Genomic DNA, 12,002 nt, shown 5'->3' with positions numbered 1-12,002 from the left:
TAAGTGATGTCTTGCATAAGAGGTGCACTACCGCCAACTACAGCGCTATGGGAACTCCATTTATTCTGAACCTGAAGTCTCCAAAAGTCTCCTAACTGAAGGTCTCCTGAAAAGACATTCACCTGACGTCACATGGATCCAGTAAAAGTACAGGCTTGGTGTATCCTGCTCTACGACTCTAGATGATTCTTTGGCACGCCACCTCTGGAAGACAAGCAGTCACTTGTCATGAGGTGTCATCAGTGTGTCTGTGCCCTCTCATTTACCTTCATCTGACCTTTGTGCCCACATACACAGAACTGGGCGCATTTCCACAAAGAATCGCCCAAAGCACTAAAAGTCCCTCTTTCATGACGTTATTCTCTGGGAATTTTTTTTCTTTAGTATTTTATGAAATTGTTTTAAAGTTACTTCAGAGAGTCAAAGTTTTATTTTGCTCTCCCAGTTTCTTTGTTTTTGTAACTACCACAGTTTGCAACACCTAATGATTACGGCGTCATCTCAGAACGTCATCCTTCACAGACTCCCCCCTTGCTCAGAGATGCTTTCAGGAACTCCCCTATATCATTTGTTTTGAGCGAAGAAGATTATTTGCTCTCAGAGAGCATTTTGAGAGTGATGATGTGAATACAGGAATACAGGAAAAAAGTGAACATCAGGGCCCTCTAGTGGCTCAAGAGTATAGTTGCAAGCAGCTGAATGAGAAGAGGATGATGATGATGTTAATCCTGGACTTAATGTGCCTTGAGGTCCATTTTCCTTTTAGCAGAGTTAACTAAATCAGACATGGCGAGAGTGATGGTACCCCTCATTTGAGTCAGCCCTGCCTGTCTCTCCTCTTCAGATCACATTAGCTGGCTTTGAGATGACACATGTCCCAAGTGGACCAGGAACTGTTTTGTAATATTCCTTGAAATCTACGAAAACGTATCCCATTTCCACAATTATTGACCATTTTTTAATTCTTTATTTTACTGAATTTGCTGTCTTCCTGGCATTCTGTGTGGCTGGTGTAGTAAGATGAGATTCTGTAGTGTAGTAGAGTAAGATACCCCATACCGGTCCCCGCCTACACAATGCCAAGCAGTGCGCTCAAGTTCGGTCTCCTAAGGGGGCGTTGTCCCCTCCTTCTTCTTCTATTTTTGTGGTGTTAAGTGGTGTCTTGCATAAGATGTGCGCTACTGCCATCTACAGCGCTATGGGAACTCCATTTATTCTGAACCTGAAATCTCCAAAAGTCTCCTAACTGTAGGTCTCCTGAAAAGACATTCACCTGGCGTCACATGGATCCAGTAAAAGTACAGGCTTGGTGTATCCTGCTCTACGACTCTAGATGATTCTTTGGCACGCCACCTCTGGAAGACAAGCATCCACTTGTCATGAGGTGTCATCAGTGTGTCTGTGCCCTCTCATTTACCTTCATCTGACCTTTGTGCCCACATACACAGAACTGGGTGCATTTCCACAAAGAATCGCCCAAAGCACTAAAAGTCCCTCTTTCATGACGTTATTCTCTGGGAATTTTTTTTCTTTAGTATTTTATGAAATTGTTTTAAAGTTACTTCAGAGAGTCAACGTTTTATTTTGCTCTCCCAGTTTCTTTGTTTTTGTAACTACCACAGTTTGCAACACCTAATGATTACGGCGTCATCTCAGAACGTCATCCTTCACAGACTCCCCCCTTGCTCAGAGATGCTTTCAGGAACTCCCCTGTATCATTTGTTTTGAGCTAAGAAGATTATTTGCTCTCAGAGAGCATTTTGAGAGTGATGATGTGAATACAGGAATACAGGAAAAAAGTGAACATCAGGGCCCTCTAGTGGCTCAAGAGTATAGTTGCAAGCAGCTGAATGAGAAGAGGATGATGATGATGATGATGTTAATCCTGGACTTAATGTGCCTTGAGGTCCATTTTCCTTTTAGCAGAGTTAACTAAATCAGACATGGCGAGAGTGATGGTACCCCTCATTTGAGTCAGCCCTGCCTGTCTCTCCTCTTCAGATCACATTAGCTGGCTTTGAGATGACACATGTCCCAAGTGGACCAGGAACTGTTTTGTAATATTCCTTGAAATCTACGAAAACGTATCCCATTTCCACAATTATTGACCATTTTTTAATTCTTTATTTTACTGAATTTGCTGTCTTCCTGGCATTCTGTGTGGCTGGTGTAGTAAGATGAGATTCTGTAGAGCCAGAGAGCCAGAGAGATCCCTGCAGTCAGACGGTGATGTAATGCCTGAGGGCACAGGGCTGCTCTGTGCTACAGAGGGAGGCAGGGCCGAATTAAGATGGTCTGGGGCCCCTAGGCTACAAGTTTATATGGGGCCCCCCGCCGGAAAGGAAATTTTGCAACAAATTTGCTTAGACAGTGTCATAATTACGGGCAGTGTCATAATTGGGGATAACATGTCTACCAACTGTACTCAACATGATGGAATATTTTTTCAATATTGCATCCTGTCACAATTCTGCAATTTTTCACTTTTGACCAATCGGGAGCCCCCTGGCAGGTGGGGGCCCCTGGGCTGCAGCCATATCTAGCCTGTGAATTAATCCGGCCCTGGGCGCTTAGCTGCTCTGCGCTGTGTTGTGTAGAGCCTTGTGCCACCGGGGCCAGCAGGGGTGACAGGGACGGAGATTTCATGTGACAGTGGCCATTAGAGACGCCTCAAGAGCGGCCCGGTTGGCACTGAGGAGTCACTCACAGCAATTACAGCAGCAAATGGGTCCCTCCTGTCTCAGCCAGGGCCTAAGTGTAGTGTGTAGCGCGTGTGTCTGTCCTGTCTGTGTGTGTCTGTCCTGTGTGTGTGTGTGTGTGTGTGTGTGTGTGTGTGTGTGTGTGTGTGTGTGTGTGTGTGTGTGTCTGTCCTGTGTGTGTGTGTGTGTGTGTGTGTGTGTGTGTGTGTGTGTGTACGGGAAGTAATTGTTTTCACCCTTTCTCCTTGTGGTGGTGTGTGTGTGTCTGTCGAGTGTGTGTGTGTCTGTCTGGTGCTGGGTGTCTGTAAATCTCCATCTTGCTGTAATGTGATTAAATGGAATTCGGGAATCGAGTTACTCGGGAAGCATTGGCTCGCGTTGCAAGAGGCTTTTTGAGCCCTGTGATTAATGCTGTCCTTCATTTCTCTCTCTCTCTCTCTCTCTCTCTCTCTCTCTCTCTCTCTCTCTCTCTCTCTCTCTCTCTCTCTCTCTCTCTCTCTCTCTCTTCTCTCTCCCTCTCTCTCTCTCTCTCTCTCTCTCTCTCTCTCTCTCTCTCTCTCTCTCTCTCTCTCTCTCTCTCTCTCTGTCTCTCTCTCTCTGTCAGGTGTCCATCACGTTCGACCCTTTCCTCTACCTGCCAGTGCCCTTACCTCAGAAACAAAAGGTGCTGACCGTCTTCTTCTTCGCTAAAGAGCCTCACAAGAAGCCCATCAAGGTAAAATATACAGTACTAACAAACTCTGTCACAATGTCAGGCTTCAGCTTCAGGGGGCTATTCTAAGAAGCTGGTTCAGGAGTAAACCACATATTTCTTATGAAAATGAGGACTCCAGGCTCTTCTATTTGATAATGTACCTCTTGTACTTCTTAACTTCACCTGGCTAACCCCGGAATCAGCTTCTTAGTATACCCCTCTGGTTCTGTTTTAACACATTGAATACCGGCGGTGCTCACGGAATTATGTCGTAGAATACCAGCGTTCTAAGCCCTTTTTTACGTTTTTTTGTAGACTCACAGCTTATTATGTGATAGGGCCACTGAAATATGTTATGACTCGTTTGAAAGTGGAGACGCTGCCCTCTTAGTAGGTGAAAACTGTGTGTCTCTACGAGCTTTTATTGCCGAGTAAACCCACGCTAAACCGAAGTGGGTATCCATGGAATTCAGCTACAATCGGAGATATTGAGGTTTTTGTGAAGGGTGCGCTTCTTCAGAATGTGACGAGTTTGAAAGGGGATGAGTTGGTTTTAATCACAATTTGGTGCAAGGTTAGCTCTGACACACATCTTCCTGCACGTCAAGACACACCTCCTGCTCTAAACCACTACGACACCGGCAATCAATGCCCTTCGAAATCCACGTTTTTCACACAGACTGAACACAAGCTCTTTGCACACATGCAGAAGGTCGGACATTTGCTAAAATAGTTCCCGATGACTCCCGAAATAATAGCCCAACATTGACAACAAATCCCAATGATATGATGCTTAGATGTAGCCCATCCGATCCATATGTAGCCATCTATGCTAGCTTCTGGCTTTTCACATACAGGAAGACAGTTCAACATAGGGGTGAATAATCAAATAAACTTATCTGGTTGGCGATCAAACTTCTAAATCGGAGCGCATTACTCCAATTACAATTCGGGTGCCATTTTGATCCAAGGAGCTGGTAAAGGTCTAGGTAGCAAGCCCAGAAAGTTCAAGATACTCCTGGCACGATATACAATGGTCTCTGTGTTTACCTATTGCGTGAAGTCAGACACAATACACGCTACCGATCGTAGGCTACTAGGGAAACAACAACATAGCACGATTCACGAATACGGCAGCACACCTCCTGCTCTGTCACACTACGACACCAGCAATCGATGCCCTTTGAAATCCCCGTTTTTCACGTGGACTGAACACAAACTCTTTGCACACATGCAGAGGGTGAGACATTTGCTAAAATAGCTCCCGATGACTCCCGAAATAATAGCCCAACATTGACAACAAATCCAAATGATATGATGCTTAGATGTAGCCCATCCGGTCCGAATCATATGCGGTGGCAGATGGACACTCCCAACTGAGATCGCTCCCGGACGTGTAGTCCCAGGTGTTTCTATCACTCCCGGACGTGTAGTCCCACCCGGATCGATAGTCTGGCTAGTGGGAGCGAGCCGACAGGGGAGCGTCCTGCGTTGGGAGCGACAATCAGGGAATCATGATATGTAGCCATGCTAGCTTCTGGCTTCTCACATACAGGAAGACACAGAAACTTATCTTTTTGGCGATCAAACGTCCAAATCGGAGCGCATTACTGCAATCACATATCGGGTGCCATTTGGATCCAAGGATCTGGTAAAGGTCTAGCAAGTCCAGAAAGTTCAAGATACTCCAGGCACTATACAATGGTGTTTACCTATTGCGTGAAGTCAGAGACAACACATGCTACAGTGACCGTACTAGGGAAATCAATGCAGGCAGCGCCATAGGCGACATGGGTTGGCATCCAGACATCTTGGTAAGTTAAATTAAAATATCCAAATCATAACACTCAAACATCATAACAATCAAACAACTTTGGACTGCAAATGTTGTCATTTATGTCCATCACAGAGCTACCAAAATCACATATATTGTCCATTGAAGGGTGTAGATTCAAAATATGATATTTAAATGCAAAAACGTATTTTTACGTTTTGGTATACAACGCATGGGCGTGAAAAACGCATTATTACGTCGTCGGTACTCAATGTGTTAAAAGATGGCAGTTGGTTGATGATGTGTTTTTGTGTGTTGCTGTAGTTTCTAGTGAGTGTCAGCAAGGAGAACTCCAGCACTGCAGAGGTTCTAGAGTCCATCTCGAGGAGCACACGGATCAAACCAGAGAACCTGAGGCTGGCGGAGGTGAGAACAGGGCCACAGGCCCATTTCTCCTGTATTTATGAAGAGTTTTGGTGCAAAATGATGTGTATCCATTTTGGAACCTTTTGGGAAATTGACATTTTTGTATTGGGCATTCCATTCCATTGCAAAATGCATTTAAATAGGTTTTTAAAGGATTTTTTCAAAATATAGGGATGGCAAGAATTCACACATAGATCATAGGACTTCTGATCTCAAAAATATACGTCGTTTTCCAAGGAAACTATTCATGTTCACATCTCAGTCATACATTTACGCCAAGGCTGCTTTTGTGACTTACAAATCATGTACTGTAGCTTGACTTGATTTTGGAAAAAAATACAATGACATACAATAAAGCAGTGTTTTATTTTGCCACGTTTGACCTTTTCCTTTGTGATGTCATGACGCCAGGTGGTGAAGAGTCGTTTCCAGCGCATCTTCCTGCCGTCCCACTCGCTAGACGCCGTGTCCTCCTCCGACATGCTCTTCTGCTTCGAGGTGCTCTCCAAAGAGCTGGCCAAGGAGCGCGTGGTGGTGCTCAGGGTCCAGCAGGTCAGCTATGCTACACATCTTTTAGGAAACAGACCTTTAAGGCACTCCTTAATGAAGTTGGAAAGCCTTTATTAAATACCCAATACACATCTTACCTCTATATAAAAGAAGAAAAAAACTTTTGAAGCACTCCTTACTAAAGTTAAAAAGCCTTTATTCAATTCGGGCTGCATGCATATGCACTTCGGTTAGCGTTTATCAGGGCATGCCAAACAATCGCAGGTTAAAAGTATTAATCAGGGAGCTCTACTGCCCTACTAAGGCAAAGTCCAGTAACTACGGTACATATTTTGTCAAAATTGAGTTTATACTGAAAATGCTCGTCATTACACCTCCTTCATCTTGTGACAAAGTTGTATGGTCCAGATGCATACCGTTTTATAGGTATTGCTAGAATATAGGCACTCCTTACTGCAGTTAAAAATCCTTGATTAAATTCTGGCTGCATGCATATGCACTTCGACCAGTGTCATCAGGGCATGCCAAGCAGTTGCAGTTAAAAATAATGAATCAGGTAGAGAGGTAGAACGATAATTCAGCATTTTCCATTTGGCAACAGTGGCTGGACATAACAGGTCCTGTCTGCGTAGCAAAAAAAAAGGCTTATTTAAAAAATAAAATTTAAAAAATCAGTGCTGTGCATATCAGGCATGCGAACGTTGTATAATTTAAGATTACCGGTTAACCGGTTAACCACCGGTTAATGAGTCTCAGTAGCTAAGAAGAAAGTTAAGAGTTTTTTCAATTTTCGCCATCCCTATTCCCTACCCTACACCCTGGATGGGTCCTCATATTTGTGTAGCGCCCTAAGCTCTAGGACTACAGCCTTTTTAAAAATTAATGATTACGGCGGAGCTAATGAGCTATGATGTTTTAATACTCGTTCCTGACAAGGTTTCTGCGAAAATGCACAAGCTGTCATGGAAGCATAATCCACTTAAAGGGACAGTTTGGTCAATTTCAACATGCAGTTGTATTGCTCACGCTACCCTTGACTTGTCAGTACCTGGTGATGCCACATTTTTCGGCTCAGCCCTTTCCGAGATATGAGCAATTCTAATGGGGGATGCGTTTGTTTACATTTTTAAAAAATGAAACATAGGCCAACTCCAAATATTTTCCCAAAAGGTACTGCTGTTTGCTAGTTGTCCGCTGATGTTTTATAACCTTTTGGATGTTTTTGGGAATAAATAAAAATGTTTTTTTGAAATGTAAACAAAGAGCTGCCCCCATTACAATGACCAGGATCTCGGAAACGGCTGAAGAAGAAGAAAAAAAAATCTCAGGCACTGACAAATCCAGGGTAGTGTGAGCATTACAACTGCATGTTGAAATTGACCAAACTGTCCCTTTAAGGATGAAGTTTGAACATCATTCAATGTGATCACCCAGCCATGATATGTAATAGTGCTAATCAAAGTGACAGCCGCTCTTTATTTATTTCAGACAGACTGGAATCTGTCAGACCTAATGGAATCATGACTAAAATAACAGTCTATCTGTCTGTCTGGCTGGCTTTCGCTGTCAATTATGTCTGCCCTGCCCTTCAAATTCAATTCCACCGTATTCATTTGGTCTATTTATACACACATTCTGACCATGTATTTCTGTGAGCATCTTTTGCGTATGTGTGTGTCTTGTCTGTGTGTGTCTGTATTGTCTGTGTGCGTGTCTTGTCGGTGTGTTTACCTGTGTGTATCTTGCCTGTGTGTGTGTGTGTGCAGAAGCCCCAGGTGCCCAGCATCCCCATAGCCAAGTGTGCTGCCTGCCAAAAGCCTCCGCTCCCCGAAGAGGACAAGCTGAAGAGGTGCACGCGCTGCTACAGAGTTGGATACTGCAACCAGTGAGTCTGCCTGCTGATTACTCAGACACACACACACACACACACACACGCACACACGCACACACGCACACACACACACACACACACACACACACACACACACACACACACACACACACACACACACACACACACACACACACACACACACGCACACACGCACACACGCACACGCACAAATTGCTCCTGGCAGCAGGGTGGTACCCTGCGTGGCAGCCACTGCCACTGGTGTGTAAATGTGAGTGTGAATGGTTGAATGTGAGGCATACAATGCAAAGTACTTTGAGTGCTCGAAGAACTGTAAAGGCGCTATATAAAGTCCATTTACCTTTCACTTTAGAATGCATGCCATCTGCCCTCAGCTTTATGTTTAAAGCATTGTTATAAAAATGTCGTGTTCATTTTATGTTTTTTTTGTGCGTTTGTCATTCATTTCATCATCCGTCAATGGCAAATTAAATACAATTTCAGTTGTTTTTAATGTTTCATTCTTGTTTTGATGGCCTTTTATCTGTGTCTAATACTGTGTGTGGATCTGATGATCTCCGTTACTCCTTCGCTCCTCAGGGTTTGCCAGAAGACCCACTGGCCCTCTCACAAAGGCCAGTGTCGGACCAACAGTGAGAGCGTGGGCCTGCCTTTCCTGGTCAGTGTGCCCGAGTCCCGGCTCACCTACGCTCGCCTCACCCAGCTGCTGGAGGGATACTCCAGGTAAAGACGACGGGGTTCCTGCAGGCTTTTAAAAAGTACTTTCATTTCATTTAGTTCAGTGATTCTCAAAGTGTGGTCCGAGGACCACTAGTGGTCCGCGACAGAGCTCAGGTGGTCCGCGAGGAGATTTCTACTTTTCCAAGATAAGCTAGCTAGCAGCAGGCTATATTTGCAACATTTTCATGTTTTCAACACAGTAAGACGGTCTTCATCAAAATTAGCAGTGTCAAATTAGCACCCATCAACTGCCAATTCAGTTGACAGGTGGTCCCTGATCATTTTTGGGGGGGACAAAGTGGTCCTCGGTCTGACAAAGTTTGAGAAGCTCTGCTTTAGTTTATTTGACAGGGACAGTGCACAGCATACAATTGAGCCAGGATTTATAGGCACAAGGCTAATTTTCATTAGTACTCCCTGGACAGTGAACGGTAGTTGGTGAAAATGGTCACAATTATGGCGAGTAAAAAGTAGTACATGTTATCTGATGAGGTAGTACATTTTTCACACCACAAGATATCCAAACTGTCGCTCCTTCTCTCTTCCCAGGTACTCGGTCAACGTGTTCCAGCCTCCCTTCCAGTCGGGCAGGACGTCTCCAGAGGTGGGCCAGGGCCGGGGAGACCTGGCCTCCGTGCAGGGTGGCGTCCCCGAGGGCGTGGCCCCAGACGAGCACCCCGGCCTGGCCAGCGGGGACGGAGAGGGATCCCTGGAGGTGGAGCAGCAGGACCTGGACAGCCTGAACGGGAACAGCCCGGCGGATATCGCCCAGGCGGCAGCTGCTACAGCAGCGGTGGCCTCCCGTACAGCAGGGGCAGCGGAGGCGGACTCGGTCTCCACGCGCACCACAGACTCTGGCTTCTCCGAGCTGACGAGCGGCTCCAGAGACCCCCCTGAGGAGAAGGAGACGACCTGTGAGAAGTCCCTCAAGCCAGAAGGTACAGCACGCAATACAGCAGCAGCAGCATCATTTAAAGACCTGTTCAGTCACTATGTAGTAACACAGTTGAGCTAATGTAATTGTGAGCAAATTGGGAATTGAAAAATTGCTGGCTCCACTACAAACCATCACGCTATTAATGCCTTTTGCTGTCCTGCACCCTTGACCCAAGCTGATGTTCTCTTAAGCAAGGCCTGTAACCCGGCATTGCTCCAGGAACTGTACCCTGCACAGCAGACGTGGGCAAACTCAGGCCCGGGGGCCACATACGGCCCCCTGAGCCATTTCATGTGAGCCCCTGAGCCTTTACAAGAAAGTTACTCAACATTCTTGAAAAGCTAACTAAAAAAAGAGTCTTGCAAATTAAAGATTAACCAAACACTCTCTCACTCTCTCTCTCTCTCTCTCTCTCTCTCTCTCTCTCTCTCTCTCTCTCTCTCTCTCTCTCTCTCTCTCTCTCTCTCTCTCTCTCTCTCTCTCTCTCTCTCTCTCTCTCTCTCTGATGTGATGTGTGATGGGCCTCTGGTCTTGTCTTATTTCCTGTAGCTGATGGTTATTGACTTGTTTTCTTCTTGTGTCTCTGTAGCGGTGGTGGCAGGGTTCCACATGTGATGTGTGTTTTCTTCTTGTGTCTCTGTAGCGGTGGTGGCAGGGTTCCTCATGTGATGTGTAATGCTCTTGTGTGTTTTCTTCTTGTGTCTCTGTAGCGGTGGTGGCAGGGTTCCAGCAGGCCTCTGAGAGCAGCTCTAGCCACGCCTCCCAGTTCTACATCTCCCTCCTGGACGCCAGCAACAAGGAACAGAAGCTGGAGGAGAGGGGTAAGAGGACACACACACACACACACACACACACACACACACACACACACACACACACACACCACACACCACACACCACACACCACACACACACACACACACACACACACACACACACACACACACACACACACACACACACCACACACCACACACCACACACCACACACACACACACACACACACACACAAGGAACAGAAGCTGGAGGAGAGGGGTAAGAGGACACACACACACACACACACACACACACACACACACACACCACACACCACACACACACACACACACACACACACACACACACACACACACACACACACCACACACCACACACCACACACCACACACCACACACCACACACACACACACACACACACACACAAGGAGCAGACGCTGGAGGAGAGGGGTAAGAGGACACACACACACACACACACACACACACACACACACACACACACACACACACACGCAAGGAGCATAGGAGATGAGTTTGTGGAGTCCACATCACTACTCTCCATAGCAACTTCACTGTTAGCCGAGTGGTGGAGCTATGAGTAGGGAAGCACAGACAGGGAAATGGCTTCTGGCCTTTTAACCAAACTAAATACAGGCCAAACATGTACAGTGGTGCTCATATGTTTACATACCCCAGCAGAATATACACTTTATTGGGGATTTCTCACAAAATATGAGGGATTACACAAAACCTTTTTTTTTCACTCATTGCTAGTGACTGGCTTAAGATATTTATTAGCAATCTTCTGTGTTTACTCTTTCAAAAGCATGATCACACCCCAAACTACCCAAATGACCCTGTTCAAAAGTTTACATACCCTAGTTTCTGATGCTGAATATGGCCCTGTTTAACATCAAGGACCGCTCTAAATTGTTTGTGGTAGTTGTGGATAAGGCTCTTAATATTCTCAGATGACAAAACAGCACATTCTTCCTGGCAGAACGGTTGTTTCCTATAATATTTTTGGGTGTCTTGCTGGAACCTCACATTTGAGGTTTTCCCTGAGTGGCTCAATGATGTTGAGATCAGGAGAGTGAGATGGTCGCTCAAAAACCTTCATTTTATTATTTCTGAAGCTAATGACGGGTTGACATGGCAACAATGGCAACATGACAATATTTCAACACAGAAAGCCAAATCAACCCGTCATTAGCTTCAGAAAGAATAAAATGAAGCTTTTGAGCGACCGTCTCACTCTCCTGATCTCAACATCATTGAGCCATTCAGGGGAAACCTCAAATGTGAGGTTCCAGCAAGACACCCAAAAATATTATAGGAAACAACCATTCTGCCAGGAAGAATGTGCTGTTTTGTCATCTGAGAACATTAAGAGCCTTATCCACAACTACCACAAACAATTTAGAGCGGTCCCTGATGTTAAACAGGGCCATATTCAGCATTCAGAAACTAGGGTATGTAAACTTTTGAACAGGGTCATTTGGATAGTTTGGGTTGTGATCATTCTTTTGAAAGAGTAAACACAGAAGATTGCTAATAAATATCTTAACCCAGTCACTAGCATTGAGTGGA

At 45.3% G+C, this 12,002-nt stretch overlaps 1 protein-coding gene across 6 annotated transcripts in view; it reads left to right on the top strand.

Annotated features, from left to right (window-relative positions):
- usp19 (ubiquitin specific peptidase 19) overlaps window positions 1–12,002 on the top strand; it is a 50,362-nt gene that overhangs the window by 23,401 nt on the left and 14,959 nt on the right. For all 6 annotated transcript variants that reach the window (XM_063207950.1, XM_063207949.1, XM_063207947.1 and 3 more), the window contains 7 exons: window positions 3,304–3,414; window positions 5,492–5,593; window positions 6,005–6,145; window positions 7,870–7,988; window positions 8,556–8,699; window positions 9,246–9,634; window positions 10,344–10,454. In XM_063207950.1, coding sequence (XP_063064020.1) covers window positions 3,304–3,414; window positions 5,492–5,593; window positions 6,005–6,145; window positions 7,870–7,988; window positions 8,556–8,699; window positions 9,246–9,634; window positions 10,344–10,454 — 1,117 coding nt within the window. The remainder of the gene's footprint in view (window positions 1–3,303; window positions 3,415–5,491; window positions 5,594–6,004; window positions 6,146–7,869; window positions 7,989–8,555; window positions 8,700–9,245; window positions 9,635–10,343; window positions 10,455–12,002) is intronic.

This window comes from Engraulis encrasicolus, chromosome 10 (genome assembly GCF_034702125.1).
Source record: "Engraulis encrasicolus isolate BLACKSEA-1 chromosome 10, IST_EnEncr_1.0, whole genome shotgun sequence".
NCBI classification, from domain to species: Eukaryota; Metazoa; Chordata; class Actinopteri; order Clupeiformes; family Engraulidae; genus Engraulis; species Engraulis encrasicolus.
Note: the sequence above shows the minus strand (reverse complement) of the source record. Positions and strands in the feature narration are given on the sequence as shown.